General features: G+C 37.1%; 1 protein-coding gene across 1 annotated transcript in view; it reads right to left on the bottom strand.

The window, feature by feature from the left end:
• TMA16 (translation machinery associated 16 homolog) overlaps nt 1-22,429 on the bottom strand; it is a 35,985-nt gene that overhangs the window by 2,405 nt on the left and 11,151 nt on the right. Inside the window, exons 3-5 of the mRNA XM_082728235.1 lie at nt 7,352-7,389; nt 5,911-5,995; nt 4,614-4,762 (exon numbers count right to left, since the gene is read on the bottom strand). Coding sequence (XP_082584361.1) covers nt 4,614-4,762; nt 5,911-5,995; nt 7,352-7,389 — 272 coding nt within the window. The remainder of the gene's footprint in view (nt 1-4,613; nt 4,763-5,910; nt 5,996-7,351; nt 7,390-22,429) is intronic.

Genomic DNA, 22,429 nt, shown 5'->3' with positions numbered 1-22,429 from the left:
CTGCTATAATGCTATATGAAAAGTAAGTTTTACAAGTATAAAGGGTTTAGTTTAAGAGGTGATTTAAGAGAAATGCTATTAAATAATAAATTCTAGCACAGAATCGGTAAAATAAAATAAACCATTACTGAGATAAACCCTGTCCTTTTAATCTATGAAAGGCACCTGGCAATTTCTAATATCAATCCCATGAAATAATATGCTAGATTTTTAAATATATTTTCTTGGTGAAAAGTACATTTTCTTTTAAAAAAGATTTTATTTATTTGAGAGAGAGAGAGTAAGTGAGTGAGAGAGAACATGAGAGGGGAGAAGGTCAGAGGGAGAAGCAGACTCCCCATGGAGCTGGGAGCCATGTGAAAAAAAATTTTTAACAAACTATAATCAGTAGATGCTCAAAGCAACTCAATAAATCTTAAACCATCTTTAATTTAAAAAAAAAAGGGGCATTTAACAGTTCCTCACCATGATTATGAAGTTTACCATAAAACAACATGCATGATCATAGTTATCAGTAAAACACAAAAGGCATGTATAAAGAACTGGAACATTGCTGCAAAGAATATGGCCAATGCAGTAAAATAGTAATTAAAATCCAGAATTTTAACTGTCCCTCAGAACAACTTGCTTAAAATATAACCTATGAGAAATTATAGTAGTTACCAAGCATGCTTAGATCTAACCTTAAGGAAAACATGTACTGGCAACAGGCCTCTGGGGGAGAGGACGAGAGACGTCCTTGAGGCCGAGCAGCTGGGGATGCCCAGCTCACTCGGGGTGCAATGCTGCCTGCTTCATTTTTCCGTTATTTCCCCTTGCCTAGAAAGCATCAGCAGTCAGTCAGACAATCCTTTAGTTTGGGCTTGCTCACTATAGGTCATGTACTACATGACCAGACATATTTTGCCTTTCTTCTTACGTATCTGCAAGACTCATAAAAACTACTATGTGTAATCTACTCTGCCTTCTTTGTTGGTTGTTACCGACTTTCTAATAAATATGAGACTGAGGAGTTGTTCAGGGTGACAGTCTTTTCTACTGTCACCCCCTGCTCCCATTCTCTTGCAGTTGACTTGTTTGTGCCTCATTCTTCTCCCATGTGCCGTCAGGAGGCAGCACAAAATCAACGAATGAAAAAGATAAAATAAAAAGGCTTAACACAGCTATATGCTGATTAAGCCTACAGTTTCAGAAAATATGAGTATGAGGGGGTCCAGTGTTTAAAAGGTATAAATTAAACACCATTAAAAAAAAAATCCTAATAAAATGAGTCAGAAGTAGTTATACCACAATGGGGTGAGGAAGGGGAGGTGTCAGAATCTAGTTTTCTCTAAACCTGCAGAATTCAGTAACAATTGGCCTATGTTAATTGTCAGAGATCACAACGCTTTCACCAGACACACTCCCTGACTCTGAAAGAAACACTGTGACACAGCTGAAGAACGCTGGATCGGTTTCTGTGCTGGCTAGCTCAATCACCAGTAAGTACCTGCTCGACCTTGACCATGTTCTGTTAATTCATCTGCCTGGCACGTAGTGAACAGACTCTAGGAGGAAAGAGCAGTAGCACAGAGACCAACTAGGAGGCTGTTACAATGTACAGATCAAACAATGGTGGCTTGGATTAGGGAGGTGGTAGTGGTAGCAGTTTTAAGTTATCAGATGCAAAATACATTTTACCGATGAGCTGGGTGGAGTGTGAAAGTCTACAAGTTTCTAGCCTAAGAAACGGGGCAGATGGTGACGCTGCTGTATGACATACAGATCGTGTGGGAGCAAGTTTTAGGAGAAAAGCTGGACTTTGCTTTGGGAAATGTCAGGTCTGAGATGCCTAGAAGACATTCAAGTAGAGATTTTGATAAACCCCAGTTTGATAATGTAAGTCTGGATTTCTAGAGACACGTTAGGGTCGACAGATACAGATTTCAAAGTTCTCACCATTTAAGTGGCATTTAAAACCACAGACTGAGTGAAATGAACTAGGAATTGGTACACGTAGAAAATAAGAAGTAGTCCAAGGATGGGGACCTTGGCCAATACTTAGTTTGTGAAGATAAGGAGTCAACTAAAGACAATGAACTAGAAAGAAAACAAGGGAAGGGCTGGGTATTCTTTACCAAATGAAAAGTATGATAAGAAAATGAAGTCATCAGTGTGCCTGGGTGGCTAGGTGGGTTAAAGCCTCTGCCTTTGGCTCAGGTCATGATTCCAGGGTCCTGGGATCAAGCCCCATATCGGATTCTCTGCTCAGCAGGGAGCCTGCTTCCCCCACCCTCTGCCTGACTCTCTCCCTACTTGTGATCTGTCAAATAAATAAACAAAATCTTTAAAAAAAAAAAAGAAAAGAAAAAGAAAAGTCATCATCTGTATCAAATGCCATAGAAAAGCTGACCGAGAATCAATGCCCAGTATAGCAACTGTTCGCCTTAGCAACGTAGAGGTCATCAGTGACCACTACTTGTTGGGCGATGTTCCAGAGAAAACACAACAGGAGGAGATGGGAGAGAGCTATGAACATAAACAAATTTTATGTTCTTACAAGGTAACTATCCAGTGAAAGGGACACAGACAGTAGTGCTTGAAGCTCCCCCAAACTTCCTGTATTAGGTTGTGTCAGGCACTTTGATAAATGAAACCTCATGTAACTTTTAAACAACTGGGGATGTAGGTATACTATTTATTTATTTATTTCAATTTTTAAATTGAAGAAAACAAAACCTGGTGGAGTGGGGAGGGTTAAATAACTTGTCCTGTTAAACAGTAAGCTCTAAGGGTTTAAATCACATCTACCTAATACTACAGCTCTTTTCCATTTTTTCTTTTCAGTGAAGAAGTTCACTTCTTAGAAATGATGAAGAGAAACTGCCAACTACTTCAGAGTTTCTAGTGTTACTACTATAGTGTAAGTGGCTGACACCAAGCTTCTGATGGTCTAGACATCCGTATCAAAGACACCCTTCTCAAATAAAAATATTGCCAGCTATATAACACACTACCAGCAAAACTAGATAAGAAACCAGGCCACCCTGACCCATTAAAGTCCCCTTTTAGAAAGTCCTAGTAACCTAGTAAATCGCCACTCAAGTGACCCCACTTTTCCCTTCTCATGCTCTAACTCCCAGTTATGTTTTTAATTCACCAATAAAGAATGAACCTGTGAAACCCTAGGCACTTTACCTTCACACTCTGATAAAGGTAGAGCCCCAGGTCCACACACACTCTTCTTCTCCACCCTCAACTTCCCTGTGTGGCCTCAGGCATGCTATGGACCCTCCAGGCCTTTTGAATAAAGAAGCTTGGGTTTTGTTTTGTTTTTGTTTTCTTCAAATTCCCCTGATGGTTGTTATTGGGCACATCCTGCAATCATAACCACCACAGGGCTGTGCTAGCCAGAAAAGTGGTTCTGGTTGGGGAAATACCTACAGGGGCTCAACAATATATTAACGGACCAGGTGAATGCCTCAGGCATTTCTAGCTGACAGAATTGCTATCAACAGGCTGGGACCAACACAATAGTTACAGGATATTTCCTTTACGGTCCTATACTTGTGTTGTTAACATCAGAATTTAAAAACCTAATTTGCTACTAAATATTTCATTTGTACTGTACTTATCAAGCAAATCCACATACTACAAATGCTGTAACATGGACCTGAAACGGAATGTGAATGAAGTAATGTTCAGGGTCATGGCAAACTTAAGAATATATGACGAAGTCTAAAAGGGAAAGCTGTTACTCCAATGAAGCAGATTATGTTACCAGACCATTTGATTTTTTTTTAAAAGCCAGAAATCTACATGTTTCATGTGAAATTGCTAGATTTTCCTAGACTGACAATTAACAAGCCAATCAAATACCATTTGCAGGCCATGTTGCCTCTGGGTCCTCACCTGTTCATGGGTTTTGCAAGCCTTAACTACCCTAAGTGCTTTTTCTTAAGATAGTGTTGGTAAACTAACAACCTACTTGTCTTTAAGAATGGTAAGAAATGCTTCAGTGCTAAGAATTAATGTTCGATTTCTAGTTCTTCAAGAATGACTACAACAAGGATAGCTTGGTCCTTCAAAAATCAGAAAGAGGGGCACCTGGGTGGCTCAGTGGGTTAAAGCCTCTGCCTTCAGTTCAAGTCATGATCACAGGGTCCTGGGATCGAGCCCCACATTGGGCTCTCTGCTCAGCAGGGAGCCTGCTTCCCTCTCTCTCTGCCTGCCTCTCTGCCTACTTGTGATCTCTGTCAAATAAATAAATAAAATCTTTAAAAAAAAATTAGAAAGATAAGAAGGGCACAGCACCTACTCTAAAGAAACATAGCTGTAGTTAGAGATGGGCAAGTGGTAACTCCACAATAAAGCAAATCAGGAATGTGCCAGAGGGAGATGAAAATTTTATTGTCAAGGTAGAAAGATATGACATCATTTTCACAAGTGACAGTTCTGAGAATGTAAGAAAAAAAAGAAATTAATAAATTTGACATACAAAAGAAAGGAAATCAAAAAGAAATTCAATCTAAACTAAATAAATAGAATAAATAAAATTAAACCTTTGAAAAGAATTACAAATCTGATATGGCTATGAATTTAGAAAGAATAAAAGAAAATCACAGAGAACACACCAAGGCCATATCCTTCATACTGTTGTCGTTCACGCTCCATTGTCTGCTTGATGACTGTCTCCCGGGAATAGTGCCGCCTTCCCTGCCTGTCTTTGATGCTGTTATGTAATTCAATCTGTTCTAGTTCACTGCTGAATCGATTTAAATACCTGAGAAATAAGAATGCAATTTGAGTTACAGGTCTATACATTTGGCTTATATGACTTCATTTAAAACAAACCCCAGCCTTCACCTATCCTTGAAATTTTTGTATACTTCTAAGTTCTTCATGTCCTCAGACTTCAGACTGTCCCTGGATAACCTGTGTCCAAAATTTCAGCAACCAGATCACTGTCTGCTATTCAATATCTCCTGAATTCCAGATCCTCATATTCAACCACCTCCTAGAACTCTCCATTTGGATGTCCCATGGAAGCTTAACCCCTCAAAAGTGCTTGTGCCCACCACTGCCCCCCCCCCCCCACAAACCTGTTCCATTTCTTTGGCTCTCTACGTCAGGAAATAGTACAACCATCTCCCCATCCGCCCAAGTGAACAACATTCATGTCCTCCTTGATTCCACTTTCTCCCTTTTATGCCATACATAAGTTTTCACTAATGATTTAGACTTTCTATCTTCTTAATATTTCTGGAATCTTCATTTCTTTTCACCATACTGCTAAAAAACATGCATATGCCAGCATCATCTCTTGCCCAGATTGCTCCATCAGCCTCCCAAATGTGTCCTGGTCAAAGCCATGTACCCTCAGGCCATCACCATTCTCACTATGGTGACATTTCTAAGGTTTAAATATGATCATCTCAGGTACCTACTATAAAAAGCCTATGGCTCCCAATGTCCTTTGAAAAGGTCCAAACTCTTACAGTGATACTTGAGGTCCTTGGTGAACAATACTTGTCACAATGCCCTCCTTGAGCCTATTATTTTGATGATATTTAATGTCTGGCAGATCACTAAATATGTCACTCTTAACTCTGAAGCTGTTCTCTCTGCCTAAAGGCTCTTCAAGAACTAACTTACCTCAATCTGCTAACCTTTACTCTTCAGAAGTCATTTTGATAATATTTCCATAAGAAGCCTTTCCTGATCCTAAGAAACTGGGTTAAGTAACACTATGAGGCTCAGAAATGTTATAAACCTACTAGAGTGGCTAAACCAGGATGTGACTCTAATACCTTTTTGATAACAACGCCCATTTACTCCTCTATAAATCCAGAACAACAATCTGTCACTTGAAGAACCAGGTTGGAGAATTCCCCTTTCTGACCCTTTGCTCATAAAGAGCCCAGTGTTTACCTTTCAATTAATTCACAAGCATCTTTCTTTGAATATCCTACTTTTTGGGGATCAAGATGACTTTGAAACCACTGCAGTTTTTCACCTATAATACCAAGTACAAAGATAGGTTAACACCATAAATCGTCACTTAAGCAATGAGTATTCATTGTACTTTCCAACATCAATGTGTTTAAAATAGCATCAAAATTTATGTCAATGTTAAATATAAAGGCTTATGTGGGCTCAAAGCTAATTAAACCAGTCAGAAAGCAAAGTGTCACATTTTAATTTGGGAGACAGGGGTGGGAGAGATGCCTTTTAGTATATATTTGTTATCTAATAAGGATGTGTAGAAAGAAAGAAAGAAAGGAAGAAAGAAAGAAAGAAAGAAAGAAATCTTAACAGAACATGAAGTTCTAAGTATTTAAAAAGCAGGCTATATATTAAGAGCTTTATAATCTTATAAGGATTATAACATTATTATTCCTATTCACACATAAGAAAGGTTAAGTGGCCTGTCCAGGGCTTCAAATTAGTAAATATGTTAATGATGCAAGATCTGTCAGATACTGTGCAAAGAGTAAATCTGACCATCAGGGTCACTTTCAGTTAGATTTTTCAAATATTACAGATCAAGAAATGGCCCTACCTTAGATATGGATGACCTACTTAGAAATACTATTCTATTATCTGTGAAAGCATAAGAGATCAGTGCTCAAGAAAAGCCGAAGACTAAACAAAACAAACAAACAAACAAAGCCTGAGTCACTTTTTTTTTTTTTTAAGAGATTTTATTTATTTATTTGAGAGTGAGTGAGCAAGAGAGAACGCACGCAGGGAGAGGGAGAAGCAGACTCCCCCTTCCCGCTGAGCAGAAAGCCTGACATGGAGCTTGATCCCAGTACCCTGAGATCAGGACCTGAGCTGAAGGCGGATGCTTAATAGACTGAGCCACCCAGGCACCCCCTAAGAGTCCCTATTTTGAAATCAGGCTTGTAAGTAAAAATTTACTAACAATCCTGCTCCTCTCACCCCCCAGAAATAATTGTGACACTGAGATACAGACTGAGGATGCATGTATCCACATCACTAAATTTCTGTTTCCAAAACACTTAGGCCATAATCCTTCCTAATTCTAATGGTTAGGGATCTAGAATTAAACTTCAGAGATAGATAAATAGATAGAAAGACAGATAGATGTAGGTAGGTAAATATAAACTAGTTTCTGAAAAACAGCTAGATATTATTAACAAGAGTTAATGATTGATTTTTGTTTTAATTAAGAGTTAATGATTGACTTTAAGAGTTAATGATTGATTCTAAGAGTTAATGATTGATTTTACTTTGTTTTAATTAAGCTTAGTAAAGAAAATTCCCTAAAAGAATCAAAAGAAAAACAGGCACAGAACAGAACTTCACTATAATTTAGTCAGAGTGTCAAATGAGTAAATCTGCTTACCAATAAGATTGAGACGCAACGCCTTTTCATTCTTCAATCTTAAAAGAAAAGGTGCATGTGTTAGAAAATTTCCAAAAAAAATTTTTAAATCTATCAAAAACAAAAAAACAAAAACTGCCCACAAAACTTTAATTCAAGGATCACTCTTTTCTACATATGAAATTAATTTTGTTAGTGCAGAAACACTGAACACCATGCTATTCTTCTAAGTAACTGGAACAAAATGTTACTATAAACTTTTCTTTGGGTTTTCAGTGACTAATGACTAAAAGACACCTATAGAACAAATCAGTTTTGAAAACACAAAAAAGTTTGACTGGATTATGAATGTTCAGGTGGGTAATAGTTGTGCACAAAAGAGTAATGAATACTTTCTAGAAGATGGAGGGCAACTACCAAGACCAAAATGCCTAGTATCACCTTTTAAACTTCAACAGGAACAAAACAGCATGTTTACTTTTCATAATTGAAAGAATAATAATAAGGAAAAAGAACTCATTTATTCTCAGAAAACAGTCTAGGTAATACATGATTCCCATTATTGGCATTCTAAATATTAATTCAGAAGACAACTCTGGACAGCTAGTTTTTGCTACACTTTAGGCTACTCACTAGATACAGCAATGAACAAGAAAATCTACTGTCCCTGACTAACAAAGCAGACAAGATTTACCCTCCCACTTTAACCAACTAGAAAACTGGAGAAATAAAATGAAGCCCTTTTTAATAAAAAATTTCAGGTACAGAATGGGGAGATATTCACAATACAAATAACTAACAGAAGACTTGCATTCAGATTATACAAACACTTCTTACAACTTAAAAAGACTACTTAATACCAAAATGGGCAAAAGATTTTAACAGATTTTTCACCATATCAAAGACATAGAAATAATTAGTAAGTGCATATAAAGATACTTGAATATCATTAGTTATCAAAATGTAAAGATTAAATCAAACTAAGATACTATCATCCAACCACTAGAATTTAAAAACTGATAATACAGCAAGTTTGAGAGGATATGGAGAGAAAATAACTCTCATACACTGGTGGTGAAAATATTAAATGATACTATCGCTTTGGATAAAGCAATTTTTTACATACTTAAACATGAACCTATCATATGACCAGCAATTCTTATAAACTTAATTTCATATAAACATAATTTTCTTATGTGTTTTAACATACAATCACCATATGACCCAGCAATTCCAGTTCTAGGAACTGAAAAATGAAAATAAGTGTCCAAATACTGTACGTGAACATTCATGGCAGCTTTATTCGTTAATAGCAGAGGCTGATAAATTTCTTCTTAAATGGCCAGAGAAATGTGGTCAGTCTCTATCACAACTACTGATTTCTGTCATCGTAGCCTAAAAGCACCAACACACAATACAAAAGGAATGGGCACAGCTAGCTGCTTTCCACTAAAACTTTCTAATAAAAATTGGGGCTGGACTCTTAGTTTGCAGACCCCAATAACAGCCCAGTACTGTAAATAATCCAAATGAACATCATAGGTAAATGAATAAACAAAGTGCAGATCCATACAATTGAATACTACTCAGTAATAAGAAAGACAACTAATATGTGAAATATATGAATATGGGTAAATTTCATAAACATTATGCTAAGAAGTTGGCACAAAAAATTACATATAATCACTTCATTTATATAAAACATTAGGAAAAACGATTCATAACACCTACAAACCCAACAGGAGATCAAAGAGAAGAGCAGCAATTCTAGAAACAGAAAATTGACCACTTTCTGAAAGGTAGAACATGTGGAGAAGTCAATCTGAAGCAAAGGGAAGAAAGACTGTGGAGGAGGGGCCAGCTCCCGAGCAAGCGGTGGAGCAATAGAGCACAAAATTTGAACATTTAAAAGTATGCTCCGCTAAGGGACATCACTCCAAAGGCGAAGCAGGGATGGAGCCCTTTGGGAGACAATACAGTCTCAGGTACCGCAGGGTCACAGAAGATCAGGGCTGAGTGTAGCAGAGTTCGCAGGTATCAGAACAGGAAAGCTGGCTACAGAGTCAGAGCCAAGGAGTGAGCTATCAGCTTGGGTTACCTTAAACTGTGATCCCTGGCACAATCAGGCCACTGCTCTTTGAGTAGGGACCCCACAATTGGCAGATCTGGAAAAACCCAGCTTCCTTCTCTGGAGGCAGGAATCTGCTAGGTTTGGAGATTCCAAATGGGGCTATGTGTCAGAAAGAGAGAAGCTCGGTCACAGGCTGGGTGAGCTTGGAGCGGGGCTGGAAGCCAGGAAGACAGGAGTGATTGAGTGCTTTTCTCCAAGGATGCACTGAGTAGGGGGCCCCACCTCTCCACTCTTCCGGGCCAGAGATTTCGGCCTTGGGCAAAGATATTTGAGAATCACTATAACAGGCCCCTCCCCCAGAAGATCAGCAAGAACATCCAGCCAAGACCAAGCTTACTGATCAAGGAGAACAGCAGAATTCCAGAGGAGGGGAAAGCATGGAGTTCATGGCTTTCTCCCCATGATTCTTTAGTCTTGCAAAGTTAGATAATTTTTAAAATTTTTTTCTTATTTTAATTATTTTTGCTTTTCCTCTTTCCATGTTTTATTAACTAGTTGAACATTACCTTCCTTAAAAAAAAAACTTTTTAAATCTTCATTATTATAGTCATATTTTATCCTTCATTGTATCTAACTTTATTTTTTGAATACATATAGGGTGTTTTCTTCTAAAAAATTTTTGGGATACAATTTCTTCTAATAGATCAAAATATACCCTAAATCTAGCACAGGGCTTTGTTCTAGTCTCCAGCCTGAGCAAATTCCCTCCACTTTCTTTTTCCAACCAACTTATCAATTCTTTTTTTAGAATCTTTCTAAAATTTTCATCCTTACAGTCGTATTTCATCCCTTCATTGTGTTTAGCCTTATTTTAGTATATATATAAGTTTTTCTTTCTTTAAAATTCTGGAAGGTAGTTTCTTCCAGGAGACCAAAATACACCCAAAATCAAATGGGTAACTCTGTTCTATTCACCAGTCTAAAACATGTATTATTTCTTAAACTTCTTTTTACATCCTTTTTTCTCCCCCCAATTTAGGGTCTCTTCTGATTTGCTTAATGTACATTTTTCTGGGGTCTTTGTCACTCTTTTAGTGTTTTATTCTCTCGTTCATATATTCTTAATCTGGATAAAATAACAAGGTGGAAAAACTCACCACAAAAAAAAGAACAAGAAGCAGTAGCAAAGGCTAGGGACCTCATCAATACGGACATTGGTAAAATGTCAGATCTACGGTTCAGAATGACGATTCTCAAGGTGCTAACTGGGCTCGAAAAAGGCATGGAAGATATTAGGGAACCCTGTCTGAAGAAACAAAAGCTCTTTCTGTAGAAATAAAAGAACTAAAATCTAACCAAGTTGAAATTAAAAAAAGCTGTTAATAAAGTGCAATAAAAAAATGGAGGCTCTTACTGCTAGGATAAATGAGGGCAGAAGAGAGAATTGGTGATATAAAAGACCAAATAATGGAGAATAAAGAAGCTGAGCAAAAGAGAGACAAACAACTACTGGACCACAAGGGGAGAATTCGAGAGGTAAATGATACCATAAGATGAAAAAATATTAGAATAATTGGGATTCCAGAAGAAGAAGAAAAAGAGAGGGGGGCAGAAGGTATATTGGAGCAAATTATTGTAGAGAATTTCCCCAGTATGGCAAAGGGAACAAGCATCAACATCCAGGAGGCACAGAGCACCCGCCTCAAAATCAACAAAAATAGGTCCACACCCCATCATCTAAGAGTAAAACTTACAAGGCTTAGTGACAAAGAGAAAATCCTGAAGGCAGTCTGGGACAAGAAGTCTGTAACATACAATGGTAAAAATATTATTGGCAGCATACTATTCCACAGAGACCTAGCAGGCCAGAAAGAACTGGCATGATATATTCAGAACACGAGATGAGAAAAACATGCAGCCAAGAATACTATATCCAGCTAAGCTATCATTGAAAATAGAAGGAGAGATTAAAAAGCTTACAGGACAAACAAAAAGTAAAAGAATTTGTACACACCAAACCAGCCCTACAGGAATATCTCTTCTAAGCAAAGAGAGAGCCTTAAAGTAGTAGACCCGAAAGGAACAGAGACAATATACAGAAACAGTCACCTTACAGGCAATACAATGGCACTAAATTCATATCTTTCAATAATTACCCCGAATGTAAATGGGCTAAATGCCCCAATCAAAAGACACAGGGTATCAGAATGGATAAAGAAACAAAACCCATCAATATGCTGTCCATAAGAAACTCATTTTAGACCCAAAGACAACTCCAGATTTAAAGTAAGGTAGTGGAAAACAATTTACTATGCTAATGGGACATCAAAAGAAAGCTGGGGTGGCAATCTTTTTATCAGATCAATTCGATTTTAAGCCAAAGACTATAATAAGTGATGAGGAAGGACACTATATCATACTCAAAGGGTCTGTCCAACAAGAAGATCGAATAATTTTAAATATCTATGCCCCAACATGGGAGCAGCCTACCATATAAATGAATTAATAACAAAATCAAAGAAACACATCAACAATTATAAAATAATGGTAAGGGACTTTAACACCTCCCTCACTGAAACAGATCATCCAAGCAAAAGATCAACAAGGAAATAAAGGCTTTATATGACACACTGAACCGATGGACATAACAGATATATTCAAAGCATTCCATCCCAAAGCAACAGAATACACATTATTCTCTAGTGCACATGGAACATTCTCCAGAACAGATCACATCCTGGGTTACAAATCAGGTCTCAACCAGTACCAAAAGATTGGGATCATTTCCTGCATATTTTCAGACCACAATGCTCTGAAGCTTGAACTCAATCACAAGAGGAAAGTTGGAAAGAACTCAAACACAAGGAGGCTAAAGAGCATCCTACTAAACAATGAATGGATCAACCAGGAAATTAAAGAAGAGTTGAAAAAAATTCACGGAAACAAACAATAATGAAAACACAACTGTTCAAAATCTGTGGGACAAGCAAAGGCAGTCCTGAGAGGAAAATATATAGCGATACAAGCCTTTCTCAAGAAACAAGAACGGTCTCAAATACGCAACCTTAACCCTACATCTAAAGGAGCTGAAGAACAGCAAAGAAAGCCTAAACCCAGTAGAAGAAGAGAAATAATAAAGATCAGAGCAGAAATCAATGAAACAGAAACCAAAAAATACCAAACAAACAAACAGTAGAACAAATCAATGAAACAAGGAGCTGATTCTTTGAAAGAATTAATAAGACTGATAAACCCCTGGCCACACTTACCAAAAAGAAAAGAGAAAGGACCCAAATAAATAAAATCATGAATTAAAGAAGGGAGATCACAACCAACATGAAAAAAATACAAACAATTATAGACCATATTATGAGCAACAATATGCTAGCAAATTTGACAATCTGGAAGAAATGGATGCATTCCTAGAGATCTATAAACTACCAAAACTGAACCAGGAAGAAATAGAAAACCTGAAGAGACTCATAACCAGTAAGGAGATTGAAACAGTCATCAAAAATCTCCCAATAAACAAGAGCCCAGGGAGTTCTACCAAACATTTAAAGAAGAATTAATACCTAGTCTCCTGAAACTTTTCCAAAAAACAGAAATGGCAGGAAAACTTCCAAACTCATTTTATGAGGCCCCCATGACCTTGATCCCAAAACCAGACAAAGACCCCATCAAAAGAGAATTACAGACCAATATTCTTGATGAACACAAGATGTGAAAATTTTCACCAAAATACTAGCCAATTCAACAGTACATTAAAAGGATTATTCACCACGACCAAGTGGGATTTATTCCAGGGTTGCAAGGTTGGTTCAACATCTGCAAATCAATGTGATACAATATATTAATAAAAGAAAGAACAAGAACCATATGATACTCTCTGTAGATGCTGAAAAAGCATTTGACAAAGTACAGCATCCTTTCTTAATCAAAACTCTTCAATGTGTAGCGATAGAGGGTACATACATCAATAACATCAAAGCCATCTATGAAAAAAACCCACAGCAAATATCATTCTCAATGGAGAAAAACTAAGAGCTTTTCCACTAAGGTCAGGAGCACAGCAGGGATGTCCCTTATCACCACTGCTTTTCAACATAATAGTGGAAGTCCTAGCCTCAGCAATCAGACAACAAAAAGAAACTAAAGGCATCCAAATTGGACAAGAAGAAGTCAAACTCTCACTCTTTGCAGATGATATGATACTTTACATGGAAAACCCAAAGACTCTACTCCAAATCTGCCAGAACTTGTATAGAAATTCAGTAAAGTGTCGGTAAAAAATCAATGCACAGAAATCAGTTGCATTTCTATACACCATTAACAAGACAGAAGAAAGAGAAATTAAGGAATCAGTCCCACTTACAATTGCACCCAAAACCATAAGATACTTAGGAATAAACCTAATCAAAGAGGTAAAGAATCTGTACTCAGAAAACTATAAAGTACTCATGAAAGAAACTGAGGAAGACAAAAAGAAATGGAACAATGTTCCATGCTCACGGATCAGAAGAACAAATATTGTGAAAATGTCTATGCTACCTAAAGCAATCTACACGTTTAATGTAATCCCTATCAAAATACCATCAATTTTTTTCAAAGAAATGGAACAAATAATCCTAAAATTTATACAGAACCAGAAAAGACCTTACATAGCCAGAGTGATGTTAAAAAAGAAAGCCAAAGTTGGTGGCATCACAATTCCAGACTTTGAGCTCTATTACAAAGCTGTCATCATCAAGACAGCATGGTACTGGCACAAAAACAGACACATAGCTCAATGGAACAGAATAGAGAGCCCAGAAATAGACCCTCACCTCTCTGGTCAACAATCTTTGACAAAGCAAGAAAGAATGTCCAATGGAAAAAGACAGTCTCTTCAACAAATGGTGTTGGGAAAATTGGACAGCCACATGCAGAAAAATGAAACTGGACCATTTCCTTATACCACACACAAAAATAGATTCAAAATGGATGAAAGACCTCAATGTGAGAAAGGAATCCATCAAAATCCTTGAGGAGAACTCAGGCAGCAACCTCTTTGACTTCAGCTGTAGCAACTTCTTCCTAGAAACATCACCAAAGGCAAGGGAAGCAAGGGTAAAAATGAACTATTGGGATTTCATCAAGATCAAAAGCTTTTGCACAGCAAAGGAAAGTCAATAAAACCAAATGACAATTGACAGAATGGGCAAGGAGATTCGGAAATGAAATATCAGATAAAGGGCTAGTCTTCAAAATTTATAATGAACTTACCAAACCCAACACCCAAAGAACAAATTAATCCAATCAGGAAATGGGCAGAGGACATGAACAGATATTTCTGCAAAGAAGACATCCAGATGGTCAAAAGACACATGAAAAAGTGCTCCACATCACTCAGCATCAGGAAAATGCAAATCAAAACCACAATGAGATACCACCTCGCACCAGTCAGAATGGATAAAATTAACAAATTAACAAGTCAGGAAATGAGAGATGCCAGTAAGGATGCGGAAAAGGGGGAACCCTCTTACACTGACTGGTGGGAATGCAAGCTGGTGTAGCCACTCTGGAAAACAGCATGGAGGGTCCTCAAAAAGTTGAAAATAGAGCTACCTTATGATCCAGCAATTGCACTACTGGGTATTTACCCTAAAGATACAAATGTAGTGATCCCAAGGGACTCGTGCATCCAAATGTTTACAGCAGCAATGTCCACAGTAGCCTAACTATGAAAAGAACCTAGATGTCCATCAAAAGATGAATGGATAAAGAAGATGTGGTGTATTCACACACACACACACACACACACACACAAACACACACACAACGGAATACTATGCAGCCATCAAAAGAAATGAAATCTTGCCATTTGCAATGACATGGATGGAACTAGAGGGTTATTATGCTGAGCTAAATAAGTCAATCAGAGAAAGAAAATTACATATGATCTCCTTGATATGAGGTATTTGAGAGGCAAAGTGGGGGGTTTGGGGGCAGGGAAAGAAAAAAATGAAACAAGAGGGGATCAGGAGGGAGACAAACTATAAGAGACCCTTAATCTCACAAAACAAACTGAGGGTTGGTGGGGGAGGGGGGTAGGAAGAGGGTGGTTGGCTTATGGACATTGGGGAGGGTATTTGCTATGGTAAGTGCTGTGAAGTGTGTAAGCCTGACGATTCACAGACCTGTACCCCTGAGGCTAATAATACATTATGTTTAATTAAAAATTTTTTTATAAATCAGAAAAGACAAATCTCATCTATCAAAATAAAAAGAAAATCAGGGGTTGCCTGAGGCTAAGAGTAAAGGGTGAGCAATGACTGAAAAGATGCACAAGGAAATCCTTTGGAAGGATGAAAATGGCACTATACGCTAATCATGGTTGGTTAGACTAATGTATTGTGAAAAGTCCAATCTGTACACTGAAAATATGACCATTTTACTGAATGTTATTTATACCTCAAAGTTGACTTCAAAAAACAGAAAATGCTCATAATAAGGGAGAAAAAATTCATTCCTTTCAATTAAGCCTAGACAAAAGAATCTAGTCAGAAGTCAGGTTGCAATAATCCTGAATGAACTCAATGGGGCCTGAACTAGAATGGTTATCAGTTGGGATCAGAAAAGCAAAGCGATTAATTAATTGAGATTAATTCTGTAAAGTAGTTTCTTAGATTTTTACCCATTATGCTTAGTTTCTCTCTGTCAATTTTCCATATTAAGACATTTTCTTTTAGTATCCAGAGTTCTTTGTAGTATACAAAGTAGGACATACTGTATGCGTGACAGTACATACCAACAAAGTATTGCTATGCTGAGAAATCATAAAATAAAGCAAAAAATAACACACAACTGCCATTTGCTGGGGTAGCCGGGTGGCTCAGATGGTTGAGCATCTGACTCTTGATTTTTGGCTCAGGTCATGGGATAGAGCCCCACAACAGGCTTCCTGCTTAGCAGGGAGTCTGCTTCTCCTGTCCTCCTCCTGTTCCTCCTCCTGCTCCTCCTCCTACTCATGCGCACATGCACTCTCTCTCAAATAAATAAACTTAAAAAAAAAAAAAAAAAAAGCCATGTGCTCTCTGTAAATTGCACATCCCTTGAAACGCACTAGTCTCCGAAACATACTAGTTTCTTTTAATATGAATAAAAGCAATATTCCACATAGTCCTCAGTCAGAGCATTCAAATACTGAAGAAAGACACGTTTGTGCTCTCATTATGTTGCTATTCACTCCTGCAGTATCTTTAAGTAATCAGAACCTAACAATAAGAGGCAATTTGATTAACCTACCGGGTCTGCTTTTGTATCCCCAACCACTAGTCAAAGGCACTACAACATAAATATCCTCCCTGATCTCCCCACCTACCTGTAACCTCCCTAAAAAGGAAACTTAGGAAGTGGTAGAGTCCTCAGTTCTATATAAAAGTATAGAAACTGGGTACTCTAAGCTACCTGGCTACCTTTGTTCCTTAGAAAACCACATATTTTTGGTAGGCAGATAGTTCACAAAAGGTGACAGTGTCTAAAATGGTCCCCTCACTGATTCTTATGTCTTAATAGTCATGGTGATCCTTGTGTGTGGCAGGCTAGACCTAGAGACTTATAACAAATAAAATAGCACAACAGTGATAAATATCATTCTGCAATTAAGTTTCAAAGACTTCTTCTGTCCTGGCCATCCTCTCTTGTTCTATTTCAGAGCCTCTGCTCTGTCGGAACCAAGCTACCATATTGTGAGTAGCCTATGGAGAGGCTCATATAGCAAGGAACTGATGCTCCAGCCACCAAGCAGCCATGACTTGAGGTCTGCCAACAGCCACATAAGTAAGCTAGGAAGCACCTTTCCCTATTAAGCTCTGAGATGAATGCACGCCCAGTCATCATTTTAACACAGATTTGTGAGAGACTTTGAGTCAGAAGCAGTTAAGTGGCACTGGAATTCTTGACCAAAGAACTTTCAAACTGCTCTGATGCCATAGAATTTCTTATGAAGCAGTAGGTAAATAAAGCAAGTTAAATTCAAGTTCAAGTTAAATACTGCTGGTTATCTTTTCTATCATCTTGCTCATCGCTGTCCCAAGAGTCTCAGTATCTTGTCACAACCATCTCTCCAAAATATGCAACTCAGCATTTCTGTCTTGCTGGAAGTACTATTCTAGTGCAGAAAGATCAGCAGTATTTTAAGATGCTGTTTGTGTTTATGCCATTTAAATGAAATATGACTCATGGTCAATGATGCAGCTACTCAAAAAACTGACATCTATGACAGCCATCTAAGCCTGTTCATAAAATACACTAGACATACTAAAACTGTGTTTACTTCTGGAGCATAACGGTTACAGTGATGACTCCTTTAAAATAAATGAGAAAATTTTGTTTAGAACATCGCTCAAGTAGAAAAAAAATTAAGTAATACCTTTCAACTCTGTATGATAAAAATGGAGGCTTGGCCAAAAATGGAACCTCCTGAGAATAAGTTATACAGGAATTACCATGTTGTTCAGTTTTATCCTTCCATAATTCTTTCACAATGTTGATTCTGTAAATCAGTGCATAAAATCCTGAAAACATACAGAGACTGTAGGCTCACTGACACAAGCACTTAAGAGTGAACCAAAGAATTTAGTCAAATTCTAAAGCAGTATTTCCCAAAGTATTGCCATGAATAACACTAGCACTATATATAAGCTGAGTTTTTAGATCTCACACAGAATTAAATCATCTTTAAACAAGCTACTTTCCCCCCTTTTCTTTTGATCATCTCTAATTACATTAAGAAGAATACTTAGTTTAATGTTTACTTAATAAGTCTTCCAACCTTTGCCAAATCTTTTCAGCAAGGATAAAGCAAGCATGCCTCAGGCTCAGACCATACAGGTAAGGAAACAGTATTTGTTTGTTTTTAATACAGATCAAATGTCTCCTTTAAAAAAAAAAATACATAAGGGAAATAGATTCTAAAAGAATATTAAGTAAATAATACCACAGTCAGTGGTTCTCATAGTGTGGTCCCTGAACCCAACAGCCAATACCATTAACATTATCTGAAACTCATTAGAAAGCAAAATTTTGACATTGTCCCAGATGTTCTGATGGAGAATTTTAGGGGAAAGAACAACTGTTTTAAGATGCCCTACAGGTATATCTCGTGTACACCTAATACTTTTGTGAAATACTAGTAAAGACAGTAATCAAAAACTGCAAAAGCAGGGAAGTAGTAACCTTGTCAATAGACAAAGCAAAATTCAGGAAAATGATACATAAATTACTTGAAGTTTGAAAATTACTGTTTTAAAGTGATGCTATCGGGCGCCTGGGTGGCTCAGTGGGTTAAGCCGCTGCCTTCGGCTCAGGTCATGATCTCAGGGTCCTGGGATCGAGTCCCGCATCGGGCTCTCTGCTCAGCAGGGAGCCTGCTTCCTCCTCTCTGTCTGCCTGCCTCTCTGCCTATTTGTGATCTCTGTCAAATAAATAAATAAAATCTTTAAAAAAAAATAAATAAATAAAAAACTAAAGTGATGCTATCATCCTAATTAACCTTTATGGGAAAAAAAAAAAAGAAAGAAAGTTTGATTATACTATCATAGAACTTGTCTATTTTCTTCCAGAAAACTTCTAGCCAAATCATTGTGGAACAGCTAATCTTTACTAAATATGCCTTTATATTATTATATATATATTATATTATATATATAACATTATATATTATATATTTTATATATATTATATATTATATAATATATAATTATTATTATATATTATATAATTAATATATAACAATGAACGTGCTGGTTTCAATCAGTTAGTAGAAAAATATATCTACCATTTATTTATTAAAATGGAAGTCTATTTTAAAATAGCTAACATGATGATTTTTGCCTTTGTAACTTCATTTTAAGTAATTCTTTATTTGTCACTCCAGCAGCTACTGGGAACTCTCACAGGCCAAAGATTGAGGGAAGAATAGGCAAATTATAGTGTGGGCTGCTGACCAGAAAGGGGACATTAAGGGACAGGAAGAAGACAAGAAAGGGCATTATATACACATTTTGTATTCCTAAGAAGAAAATTTTGCTATGAATTCTTCACATCAAGAACAAAAACCAACATCCACAATGGCTTAAGGACCTATGAAAATCCACTTTTCCACAAAAACAGAGAATACTAACAAAATTTGTCAAAATCAACTTTTCCAGAAGTATGAAAATTAAACAAAGCCTTGCAAGAATCTGTGGAGCATTCTCAAGAAAAACAGCCCAATCTCCATAAGAACAACAAACCTGTGAATGTGCCTAATCCATCACCCCTTTATCAACTTCACAACAGTGCTGAAAACCAATGGACTAGCAAATCTCTTGGCAGTTGTAAAAGCCATCTTCCTAACGGCCACTAGAGACATCAGATTTGGAGTTCCCCAAAACCTTCACACCCAGAAAATTGCTACCATTTGACCTGACAGGCAGCATGCTGAGAAGCTTGAAGTTACTTTGTCCTTAGATAATCTGACTCAGACAGAGCTCTCTGTAGGAAGAGCTCTATCTCCAAGTTTTTTCTTGAAAATAATCAGAGCAATTAACTAACATAGCAGCTGCCTTAGTGGTATTACCAGCTGGGGGCTAACAAAAGGTGGACTAAAAAAATTTAAAGGAAAACTGGGAAATGGAATGTGCACAGTGGACTTGAAAGCAAGCCCCAACATACTCCTGGGAATCTAGAATGCCGTATATACATTAATGACTATGTTCATGCTAAGGAGAGACCTGAACAGGCCCTATTCTCTCACCTCTGGCTAACCTTGAGGCTCTATGCAAACAAGAAATGAAGTCTAAGTAAACTGCATCCTGGTGTGTCTAAGTCATGCTCAACAGATTCAAAGAGCCCCTCAGCAAAGGCCAAGAGACTTATTAGCTAGAGGCATTTAAAGAACCCTCTGTTCCAACATTAGCTGACCACCAACTGAGCAAAAACATCAATGGCCACACACAACAAACAGACTTTACAAAATCAGTCTAGGAAAGTCATGAAGCAAACAATTCAAGAGCAAACCTAATTGGGTCTAGGGGCTAGAGATGTCTATTTAACAGAGTTGTCAACACTGTAATATTGAAAATGTACAGTTTTCAACCACAAATTATGAGACATACAGCAAAAAAGGAAAGGTGTGGTCCATATTCGGGGATTAAAAATAGCAGTCAACAAAAACCTCCTAAGGAAGCCCAGACAGTTGGACCTATTTGACAAGGACTTGAATTCAGCTATAATAAACATATACAAAGAATTAAAGAAAACTGTATCTAAAAATTTCAAGGAAATTATGAGACCAATGTTACACCAAACAGAGAGTATCAATAAAGAGAAAGAAATTACAATGATGAGTCAAGTAGAAATTCTGGAGTTGAAAGATGTAACAACAAGAATGAAAAATTTACTAGAAAGATTCAACAGCAGTTTTTTGCTGGCAGAAAAAAGAACCCATAAACGTAACAGCAAGTTAGCTGAAATTATCCAATCTGAGCAACAAAAAGTGAAAAGGAAAGAAAGATAAATGAAGAGTCTCAGAGACCCATGGGACACTACTAAGAACACTATAATGGGAGTCACAGAAGGAAAGGAAAGGACAGAAAAGATAGGTATTTGGAAAAATAATGGCTAAAAACTTCCCAATTTTAAAAGAAACATTGAGCTACACACACAAGAAGCTTAACAAATTCCATGTAGGATGAAATCCATGTAGGATAAACTCAGAGATCCACACCTACTAGACGTACCTGTCAAACTATTCAAAGACAAAGAACAACTTTACAGTGTCAGAAGTGACTCACTGCATTCAGTAAGATAAACAGCTGAATTCTCCTTAGAAACCACACAGGCCAGAAGGCTGAGGGATGACATATTTAAAGTGCTGAACAGAAAGACTGAAAAAAGAATTCTATATTCTAAAGTTTCCTTCAAAACTAAAGGCAAAATGAAGGCATTCTCAGATAAAACTTAGCAAATCTCTGACTTTCAAACCTACCTTATAAGAAATAATAAAGGGAGTCCTACAGGCTAAAATGGAAGCACAGTGAATAGCAATTTGAACCCACATGAAGAAATAAGGGGCACCAGTAAAAAAAAAAAAAAAAAAAAGTACAGGTAAACATAAAAGACAGTATAAATGTATTTTTGTGTATATTCTCATAAGACAACTGTATAAAAACAATCACTGTAAAATTGTGTTTGTATTGTGTATAAAGATGTAATTTCTTAACAATAATAGTACAAAGGAGGGAGAAGGGAGCCACAAGGAAGAAAAATCTTTGGTATACTATTGAAATTTACTTGAAATTAATCTGAAATAAGACTGTTTTAAGATTTAGTTGTAATTTTCAGAGCAACAACTAAGAAAATAACAAAAAAATATAGTGATCTCTACTTTACTAAATTATTTGCAAATTACTAAATCAAATTACTAGATCAATTCTCAGCTCTCATGTTAATCAAGAGCTAATGACATAGCTTGATCACCACCTTCTCTTTGAAACACAATCTTCTTTCTCCTCTTCCTCAGTCTCACTTGGTAGATCCTTTTTCCAGCCTCTAAATGATGGAGGCCTCTGGGATCAATCCTTGGCTCCTTTCTCTTTTCTAGCTACATTTACTCATTAGATGATCTTCTCTCATCTCATCACGTACCGTCCCATCTAGAAACTGGTGACTCCCAAATCTGGGTTGCATCCCTAATCAATCCTCTGAACACCAGACCCAACATATCCAACTTCCCATTTTGTATCTCCTTCTATATATCTAATAGACAACTAAGTACTTTAACCTATATGTCCAACATTTATCTACATAGGTCCTGCCTTCACATCTTTTAGCTCTCTGCTCCAATATGAACTTCTCCATATAAGCTACACATGATTATTCTATATAGAATAGAACCCATAATTCTTTTTCCTTTTTCTTCATTATGTTCATCACAACCTACTGAAGTGTACGTTTCTGCTTTAGGTAAGCGCTAGAAGAGCTGAATCCTTGTTCACTGTTTT

This window comes from Mustela nivalis (assembly GCF_964662115.1).
Source record: "Mustela nivalis genome assembly, chromosome: 4".
NCBI classification, from domain to species: Eukaryota; Metazoa; Chordata; class Mammalia; order Carnivora; family Mustelidae; genus Mustela; species Mustela nivalis.
This window is presented reverse-complemented; position numbering and strand designations above follow the sequence as displayed.